The sequence below is a fragment of the Rhinatrema bivittatum genome, chromosome 19, assembly GCF_901001135.1.
Source record: "Rhinatrema bivittatum chromosome 19, aRhiBiv1.1, whole genome shotgun sequence".
Lineage (NCBI taxonomy): Eukaryota > Metazoa > Chordata > Amphibia > Gymnophiona > Rhinatrematidae > Rhinatrema > Rhinatrema bivittatum.
The window spans coordinates 42,624,944-42,635,147 of NC_042633.1; the positions used below are offsets into that span (position 1 = coordinate 42,624,944).

At 61.5% G+C, this 10,204-nt stretch overlaps 1 protein-coding gene across 1 annotated transcript in view; it reads left to right on the plus strand.

Annotated features, from left to right (window-relative positions):
- The window catches only part of ELAVL3 (ELAV like RNA binding protein 3), a 37,513-nt gene that overhangs the window by 26,510 nt on the left and 799 nt on the right, over positions 1 to 10,204 (plus strand). The window contains exons 3-4 of the mRNA XM_029584548.1: positions 1,585 to 1,688; positions 9,955 to 10,108. Of these exons, the coding sequence (XP_029440408.1) occupies positions 1,585 to 1,688; positions 9,955 to 10,108 (258 nt within the window). The remainder of the gene's footprint in view (positions 1 to 1,584; positions 1,689 to 9,954; positions 10,109 to 10,204) is intronic.

Here is a 10,204-nt window from a genome sequence, read left to right on the forward strand (position 1 = left end):
TTGGGGGGGGATCTGTCTGTGCTTTGCACGTGTGACGGGAGTGAGTTATTCCATCAGTCTGTACATTTCTATGTACACTGTATGGCCTCTTTATTCTGTATTTGGGGGGGATCTGTCTGTGCTTTGCACGTGTGACGGGAGAGTGAGTATTCCATCAGTCTGTACATTTTCTATGTACACTGTATGGCCTCTTTATTCTGTATTTGGGGGGGGATCTGTCTGTGCTTTGCACGTGTGACGGGAGTGAGTTATTCCATCAGTGTGCAGTTTCTATGCGGGGACCTGTAGCGGCTTGGCTAATGGGGGGGGGGGGGGGTATATGCATTACTATTTTAGGCCTGGTGTGTAATATTTGCACCATTAGTTTTCACAGGTGGGGGTTGTTGCTGTTTGAGTGCTGGCGGTTAGTGCTGTTTTGATTACGGAAATTCTGCTCTCTCCTGGCTCTCCGAGGAGGGTCGCGCCCACGCCGGCGCCCAAGTCGCGTTACGGGAGGCCCCTAACACCCTATGGTTTTGCAAGCGCCTCTTGCTGTTTTCGCAAGGGTTTTCCGGTTGGCGCCTCCGCGGTGCACGTAAACGTAATATACGCGTATCGTACGTGATGTTTTCGCCTCGGAAGGCTGCGCGCTTTGGATGCCCTTTTCCCTGTAAAATCTGCGGTTATGGATGCATCGTTTTTAATTGTGTGCGAGGAGAGAGTGCGATGGGTGAGGGGGCTGTAAAAGGTTTCCTGGGGGCCTCCGATACCCCCTCGGCACTGGCCACGAGTCTCCCAAAAACTCCCGGTGCTGTGTGTATGGTGAGGGCGCGCAGATTTTCATGTGGCCGGAGGCACCAAGTGGCCTGGGCTCTAGCTCTGCAGCCAGAGGAAGGCCTGGGGGGGGGGGGGGGGGAATTTTAGCACCTGGGCCTCTCGCCCCCCCCCACCCCCACATCCTTCGCCCTCTTCTTCCCAGCTTCTCACCTGGGCCATTCCCCGCCCGACGCTCCCGAAGCTTCGTCCGCCGCCGGCATCGCGGGCTCCCTGCTAGAACGCAACCCGTTTTCATGCCGGGGGAGCTGTGGGAGTTTACCCTCCCGCCCCACAGTGCCTCTCCCCCCACATCCTTCACCCACTTCTTCCCAGCTTCTCGCCCGGGCCATTCCCCGCCCCGCGTGACGCTCCCGAAGCTTTGTCTGCCGCCGGCGTCGCGGGTTCCCTGCTAGAACGCAACCCGTTTTCATGCCGGGGGAGCTGTGGGGGTTTACCCTCCCCCGCCCGGCTCTCGTCGGGGAACCGTCTGCCGGCGTCTTTGCTAACGCCCCCCCTTCCCCCCGTTCGCTTCCCGCGCGCAGACTCCGGATCCTCCAGAGCTGGTCCTGGTTTTACGCTCGTGGTGCACGCCGGGCCCTGTGGCTTTCTTCAGGGGGAAACTGGACGCACGGCTCCACCGATGCAGCCCCCGCACCACCAGGGCTGATTCACTCTGTTCCCTGAAGGCTCGGAGCAGGCCTGGGGGGGGGGGGGGGGAGTGTCTGCTGTCCCCTCTCCCCTGCAGGGGGGTGTTTAACGCCCCCCTTCTCACTTCTGTCTCCTCCTCAGGGCAGAGCTTGGGCTATGGGTTTGTGAATTACGTGGATCCCAATGATGCAGATAAAGCTATCAACACGCTAAATGGGCTGAAACTACAAACCAAAACTATCAAGGTAAGCTAAGCCACGAATCACCCCCCCCCCCCCCCCCCGCATTCCCCGGGCTCTCGCGCTCTTTCCCTCCCTGTCTAAATAGAGAGGGTGGAGGTGATCGGGCGGAAAGGGCTGAGGTAGAGAGGGTGGAGAGAGGAGGTAGAGAGGGTGGAGAGAGAAGGAAGAGAGAGGTGAGAATCCGAGATAGAGAGGGAGGAGGTGATGGGGGCAGGAGGCACAGGGAGAGGTGAGAATCCGACATAGAGAGGGAGGAGGTGAGAATCCGAGAGATAGAGAGGGAGGAGGTGATGGGGGCAGGGGGCACAGGGAGAGGTGAGAATCCGAGAAATAGAGAGGGAGGAGGTGATGGGGGCAGGAGGCACAGGGAGAGGTGAGAATCCGACATAGAGAGGGAGGAGGTGAGAATCCGAGAGATAGAGAGGGAGGAGGTGATGGGGGCAGGGGGCACAGGGAGAGGTGAGAATCCGAGAGATAGAGAGGGAGGAGGTGATGGGGGCAGGGGGCACAGGGAGAGGTGAGAATCCGAGAGATAGAGAGGGAGGAGGTGATGGGGGCAGGGGGCACAGGGAGGAGGTGAGAATCCGAGATAGAGAGGGAGGAGGTGATGGGGGCAGGAGGCACAGGGAGAGGTGAGAATCCGAGAGATAGAGAGGGAGGAGGTGATGGGGGCAGGGGGCACAGGGAGAGGTGAGAATCCGAGATAGAGAGGGAGGAGGTGATGGGGGCAGGAGGCACAGGGAGAGGTGAGAATCCGAGAGATAGAGAGGGAGGAGGTGATGGGGGCAGGGGGCACAGGGAGAGGTGAGAATCCGAGAGATAGAGAGGGAGAAGGTGATGGGGGCAGGGGGCACAGGGAGAGGTGAGAATCCGAGATAGAGAGGGAGGAGGTGATGGGGGCAGGGGGCACAGGGAGAGGTGAGAATCCGAGATAGAGAGGGAGGAGGTGATGGGGGCAGGAGGCACAGGGAGAGGTGAGAATCCGAGAGATAGAGAGGGAGGAGGTGAGAATCCGAGAGATAGAGAGGGAGGAGGTGATGGGGGCAGGGGGCACAGGGAGAGGTGAGAATCCGAGAGATAGAGAGGGAGGAGGTGATGGGGGCAGGAGGCACAGGGAGAGGTGAGAATCCGAGAGATAGAGAGGGAGGAGGTGATGGGGGCAGGGGGCACAGGGAGAGGTGAGAATCCGAGAGATAGAGAGGGTGGAGGTGATGGGGGCAGGGGGCACAGGGAGAGGTGAGAATCCGAGAGATAGAGAGGGAGGAGGTGATGGGGGCAGGGGGCACAGGGAGAGGTGAGAATCCGAGATAGAGAGGGAGGAGGTGATGGGGGCAGGGGGCACAGGGAGAGGTGAGAATCCGAGATAGAGAGGGAGGAGGTGATGGGGGCAGGGGGCACAGGGAGAGGTGAGAATCCGAGATAGAGAGGGTGGAGGTGATGGGGGCAGGGGGCACAGGGAGAGGTGAGAATCCGAGAGATAGAGAGGGAGGAGGTGATGGGGGCAGGGGGCACAGGGAGAGGTGAGAATCCGAGAGATAGAGAGGGAGGAGGTGATGGGGGCAGGGGGCACAGGGAGAGGTGAGAATCCGAGAGATAGAGAGGGAGGAGGTGATGGGGGCAGGGGGCACAGGGAGAGGTGAGAATCCGAGAGATAGAGAGGGAGGAGGTGATGGGGGCAGGGGGCACAGGGAGAGGTGAGAATCCGAGAGATAGAGAGGGGAGGAGGTGATGGGGGCAGGGGGCACAGGGAGAGGTGAGAATCCGAGAGATAGAGAGGGAGGAGGTGATGGGGGCAGGGGGCACAGGGAGAGGTGAGAATCCGAGAGATAGAGAGGGAGGAGGTGATGGGGGCAGGGGGCACAGGGAGAGGTGAGAATCCGAGATAGAGAGGGAGGAGGTGATGGGGGCAGGGGGCACAGGGAGAGGTGAGAATCCGAGAGATAGAGAGGGAGGAGGTGATGGGGGCAGGAGGCACAGGGAGAGGTGAGAATCCGAGAGATAGAGAGGGAGGAGGTGATGGGGGCAGGAGGCACAGGGAGAGGTGAGAATCCGAGAGATAGAGAGGGAGGAGGTGATGGGGGCAGGGGCACAGGGAGAGGTGAGAATCCGAGAGATAGAGAGGGAGGAGGTGATGGGGGCAGGGGGCACAGGGAGAGGTGAGAATCCGAGAGATAGAGAGGGAGGAGGTGATGGGGGCAGGAGGCACAGGGAGAGGTGAGAATCCGAGATAGAGAGGGAGGAGGTGATGGGGGCAGGGGGCACAGGGAGAGGTGAGAATCCGAGAGATAGAGAGGGAGGAGGTGAGAATCCGAGAGATAGAGAGGGAGGAGGTGATGGGGGCAGGGGGCACAGGGAGAGGTGAGAATCCGAGATAGAGAGGGAGGAGGTGATGGGGGCAGGGGGCACAGGGAGAGGTGAGAATCCGAGATAGAGAGGGAGGAGGTGATGGGGGCAGGGGGCACAGGGAGAGGTGAGAATCCGAGAGATAGAGAGGGAGGAGGTGATGGGGGCAGGGGGCACAGGGAGAGGTGAGAATCCGAGATAGAGAGGGAGGAGGTGATGGGGGCAGGGGGGCACAGGGAGAGGTGAGAATCCGAGAGATAGAGAGGGAGGAGGTGATGGGGGCAGGGGGCACAGGGAGAGGTGAGAATCCGAGAGATAGAGAGGGAGGAGGTGATGGGGGCAGGGGGCACAGGGAGAGGTGAGAATCCGAGATAGAGAGGGAGGAGGTGATGGGGGCAGGGGGCACAGGGAGAGGTGAGAATCCGAGAGATAGAGAGGGAGGAGGTGATGGGGGGCAGGGGGTACAGGGAGAGGTGAGAATCAGAGAGATAGAGAGGGAGGAGGTGATGGGGGCAGGGGGCACAGGGAGAGGTGAGAATCCGAGATAGAGAGGGAGGAGGTGATGGGGGCAGGGGGCACAGGGAGAGGTGAGAATCCGAGATAGAGAGGGAGGAGGTGATGGGGGCAGGGGGCACAGGGAGAGGTGAGAATCCGAGAGATAGAGAGGGAGGAGGTGATGGGGGCAGGGGGCACAGGGAGAGGTGAGAATCCGAGAGATAGAGAGGGAGGAGGTGATGGGGGCAGGGGGCACAGGGAGAGGTGAGAATCAGAGAGATAGAGAGGGAGGAGGTGATGGGGGCAGGGGGCACAGGGAGAGGTGAGAATCCGAGAGATAGAGAGGGAGGAGGTGATGGGGGCAGGGGGCACAGGGAGAGGTGAGAATCCGAGAGATAGAGAGGGAGGAGGTGATGGGGGCAGGGGGCACAGGGAGAGGTGAGAATCCGAGAGATAGAGAGGGAGGAGGTGATGGGGGCAGGGGGCACAGGGAGAGGTGAGAATCCGAGAGATAGAGAGGGAGGAGGTGATGGGGGCAGGGGGGCACAGGGAGAGGTGAGAATCCGAGAGATAGAGAGGGAGGAGGTGATGGGGGCAGGAGGCACAGGGAGAGGTGAGAATCCGAGATAGAGAGGGAGGAGGTGATGGGGGCAGGAGGCACAGGGAGAGGTGAGAATCCAAGAGATAGAGAGGGAGGAGGTGATGGGGGCAGGGGGGCACAGGGAGAGGTGAGAATCCGAGAGATAGAGAGGGAGGAGGTGATGGGGGCAGGAGGCACAGGGAGAGGTGAGAATCCGAGATAGAGAGGGAGGAGGTGATGGGGGCAGGGGGCACAGGGAGAGGTGAGAATCCGAGAGATAGAGAGGGAGGAGGTGATGGGGGCAGGGGGGCACAGGGAGAGGTGAGAATCCGAGATAGAGAGGGAGGAGGTGATGGGGGCAGGGGGCACAGGTGAGAATCCGAGAGATAGAGAGGGAGGAGGTGATGGGGGCAGGGGGCACAGGGAGAGGTGAGAATCCGAGAGATAGAGAGGGAGGAGGTGAGAATCCGAGAGATAGAGAGGGAGGAGGTGATGGGGGCAGGGGGCACAGGGAGAGGTGAGAATCCGAGAGATAGAGAGGGAGGAGGTGATGGGGGCAGGGGGGCACAGGGAGAGGTGAGAATCCGAGAGATAGAGAGGGAGGAGGTGATGGGGGCAGGGGGCACAGGGAGAGGTGAGAATCCGAGAGATAGAGAGGGAGGAGGTGAGAATCCGAGAGATAGAGAGGGAGGAGGTGATGGGGGGCAGGGGGCACAGGGAGAGGTGAGAATCCGAGAGATAGAGAGGGAGGAGGTGATGGGGGCAGGGGGCACAGGGAGAGGTGAGAATCCGAGAGATAGAGAGGGAGGAGGTGATGGGGGCAGGAGGCACAGGGAGAGGTGAGAATCCGAGATAGAGAGGGAGGAGGTGATGGGGGCAGGGGGCACAGGGAGAGGTGAGAATCCGAGAGATAGAGAGGGAGGAGGTGATGGGGGCAGGGGGCACAGGGAGAGGTGAGAATCCAAGAGATAGAGAGGGAGGAGGTGATGGGGGCAGGAGGCACAGGGAGAGGTGAGAATCCGAGAGATAGAGAGGGAGGAGGTGATGGGGGCAGGGGGCACAGGGAGAGGTGAGAATCCGAGAGATAGAGAGGGAGGAGGTGATGGGGGCAGGGGGCACAGGGAGAGGTGAGAATCCGAGAGATAGAGAGGGAGGAGGTGATGGGGGCAGGGGGCACAGGGAGAGGTGAGAATCCGAGAGATAGAGAGGGAGGAGGTGATGGGGGCAAGGGGCACAGGGAGAGGTGAGAATCCGAGAGATAGAGAGGGAGGAGGTGATGGGGGCAAGGGGCACAGGGAGAGGTGAGAATCCGAGAGATAGAGAGGGAGGAGGTGATGGGGGCAAGGGGCACAGGGAGAGGTGAGAATCCGAGAGATAGAGAGGGAGGAGGTGATGGGGGCAGGGGGCACAGGGAGAGGTGAGAATCCGAGAGATAGAGAGGGAGGAGGTGATGGGGGCAGGGGGCACAGGGAGAGGTGAGAATCCGAGAGATAGAGAGTGTGGAGGTGATGGGGGCAGGGGGCACAGGGAGAGGTGAGAATCCGAGAGACAGAGAGGGAGGAGGTGATGGGGGCAGGGGGCACAGGGAGAGGTGAGAATCCGAGAGATAGAGAGGGAGGAGGTGATGGGGGCAGGGGGCACAGGGAGAGGTGAGAATCCGAGAGACAGAGAGGGAGGAGATGATGGGGGCAGGGGGCACAGGGAGAGGTGAGAATCCGAGAGATAGAGAGGGAGGAGGTGATGGGGGCAGGGGGCACAGGGAGAGGTGAGAATCCGAGAGATAGAGAGGGAGGAGGTGATGGGGGCAGGGGGCACAGGGAGAGGTGAGAATCCGAGATAGAGAGGGAGGAGGTGATGGGGGCAGGGGGCACAGGGAGAGGTGAGAATCCGAGAGATAGAGAGGGAGGAGGTGATGGGGGCAGGGGGCACAGGGAGAGGTGAGAATCCGAGAGATAGAGAGGGAGGAGATGATGGGGGCAGGGGGCACAGGGAGAGGTGAGAATCCGAGAGATAGAGAGGGAGGAGGTGATGGGGGCAGGGGGCACAGGGAGAGGTGAGAATCCGAGAGACAGAGAGGGAGGAGATGATGGGGGCAGGGGGGCACAGGGAGAGGTGAGAATCCGAGAGATAGAGAGGGAGGAGGTGATGGGGGCAGGGGGCACAGGGAGAGGTGAGAATCCGAGAGACAGAGAGGGAGGAGGTGATGGGGGCAGGGGGCACAGGGAGAGGTGAGAATCCGAGAGATAGAGAGGGAGGAGGTGATGGGGGCAGGGGGCACAGGGAGAGGTGAGAATCCGAGAGACAGAGAGGGAGGAGATGATGGGGGCAGGGGGCACAGGGAGGAGGTGAGAATCCGAGAGACAGAGAGGGAGGAGATGATGGGGGCAGGGGGCACAGGGAGAGGTGAGAATCCGAGATAGAGAGGGAGGAGGTGATGGGGGCAGGGGGCACAGGGAGAGGTGAGAATCCGAGAGATAGAGAGGGAGGAGGTGATGGGGGCAGGGGGCACAGGGAGAGGTGAGAATCCGAGAGATAGAGAGGGAGGAGGTGATGGGGGCAGGGGGCACAGGGAGAGGTGAGAATCCGAGAGATAGAGAGGGAGGAGGTGATGGGGGCAGGGGGCACAGGGAGAGGTGAGAATCCGAGAGATAGAGAGGGAGGAGGTGATGGGGGCAGGGGGCACAGGGAGAGGTGAGAATCCGAGATAGAGAGGGAGAAGGTGATGGGGGCAGGGGGCACAGGGAGAGGTGAGAATCCGAGAGATAGAGAGGGAGGAGGTGATGGGGGCAGGGGGCACAGGGAGAGGTGAGAATCCGAGAGATAGAGAGGGAGGAGGTGATGGGGGCAGGGGGCACAGGGAGAGGTGAGAATCCGAGAGATAGAGAGGGAGGAGGTGATGGGGGCAGGGGGCACAGGGAGAGGTGAGAATCCGAGAGATAGAGAGGGAGGAGGTGATGGGGGCAGGGGGCACAGGGAGAGGTGAGAATCCGAGAGATAGAGAGGGAGGAGGTGATGGGGGCAGGGGGCACAGGGAGAGGTGAGAATCCGAGATAGAGAGGGAGGAGGTGATGGGGGCAGGGGGCACAGGGAGAGGTGAGAATCCGAGAGATAGAGAGGGAGGAGGTGATGGGGGCAGGAGGCACAGGGAGAGGTGAGAATCCGAGAGATAGAGAGGGAGGAGGTGATGGGGGCAGGGGGGCACAGGGAGAGGTGAGAATCCGAGATAGAGAGGGAGGAGGTGATGGGGGCAGGGGGCACAGGGAGAGGTGAGAATCCGAGATAGAGAGGGAGGAGGTGATGGGGGCAGGAGGCACAGGGAGAGGTGAGAATCCGAGATAGAGAGGGAGGAGGTGATGGGGGCAGGAGGCACAGGGAGAGGTGAGAATCCGAGAGATAGAGAGGGAGGAGGTGATGGGGGCAGGGGGCACAGGGAGAGGTGAGAATCCGAGATAGAGAGGGAGGAGGTGATGGGGGCAGGGGGCACAGGGAGAGGTGAGAATCCGAGAGATAGAGAGGGAGGAGGTGATGGGGGCAGGGGGCACAGGGAGAGGTGAGAATCCGAGAGATAGAGAGGGAGGAGGTGATGGGGGGCAGGGGGCACAGGGAGAGGTGAGAATCCGAGATAGAGAGGGAGGAGGTGATGGGGGCAGGGGGCACAGGGAGAGGTGAAAATCCGAGATAGAGAGGGAGGAGGTGATGGGGGCAGGAGGAGAGGCAGAGAGAGAGATGAGGACAGGAGGGAGAAGAGTTGGTGCTGGGGGGGGGGGGGGGCCGGTTCTTCTGCTGACAGGAGGGTGAGAGGGGGGAGGGGGGAGTTTCTCTTTGCTTTTATCATGGAAATAAAGGTGAGAGAGGGAGGGCCCAGCTAGAGACCCATCTGCTGCCTGCTCTGGCTAATTACCGGCTTGGGGGGGGGGGGGGTGAATTAAATGAGCTCTGACCCCCTTGGGGAGCAGATGGAGGGGGTGGAGGGTGAATGAAACGGCATCAGGCACCATCTGCAGGCACAGGGTGGGGGGAGGGGAGAGGGCTCCTGGAGCTGTCCCTGCACCCCTTCTCTTAGAGGGGGGGGGGGGGCACCATGCACCTGTTACAGCCCTGCAGGGGGGGGGGGGGGAGTCACTGCTTGATTTTCATCTTCTCTTGCCCCCCCCCCCCCGTGCTAAAGCCGGGGGGGCTGGGGCAGGAACGGAAGGGCCGTGCCTGTGTGTGGTGGTGCAGGAAGGTAATGCGCATCTGCTGGGGCCTGTGCGGGGCCGCGTTTATCTCCGGCGTGCGTCACCACGGTAACCGGGGCTCCCGGGGGGGGGGGGGGGGGAGAGGCGCCGCGCAGGTCCTAAGCCGCTAACCACCTCCCTCCCCCAGGCTGCCAGCAGGCCCTGTTCTCTCCCGGCGCAGCTCCCTGCCCCCAGGTGCATGCTGGGGCTCGTAGTTCCTGCTGTTCCCTAAGCACACTACAAGCAGAGAGGGGGGGGGGGGGGGACGACGACACCCTGCTTCACCTGCTGGAATCAGGGATGCAAAGCTCCACCTGCCACAGGTCAGCCCGGAGAGGACGATCCGGTCCTGGCTTCACCCCACTGCCCACGAAACGGAGGAGCTCCGGCTCGGGATTTCTCTCTCTCTCTCCCCCCCCCCCCCCCCATATGCATGAATTCTGTGGAGCAAAAAAATTCAGGCCCGGATCCATCTCCTCCCGGGCTCACCTGGAAGCTCGGCCGTGCCGGAGGATGTCCCGGTCCCGCCAGCATTCACCTGCAGGGCGGAGAACTCGACCCCTCCAAGATGTTTCGGTGACTCTGAAAATAAACCCAGCTGTTCCCTTCTTCCTCCTCCTCCTCCTCTCGGAAGGTTTCCTACGCCCGGCCCAGCTCAGCTTCCATCCGGGACGCCAACCTCTACGTCAGCGGGCTTCCGAAAGCCATGAGCCAGAAGGAGATGGAGCAGCTCTTCTCCCAGTATGGCCGCATCATCACCTCGCGCATCCTCGTGGACCAGGTCACAGGTGAGCTTGGAGGGGGGAGAGAGGGAGATCACGGGAGGAACTGCGCGCACGCGCGCGAGAGACGCTTATGCATCCTTCCATGGGGGAGGGGAACTG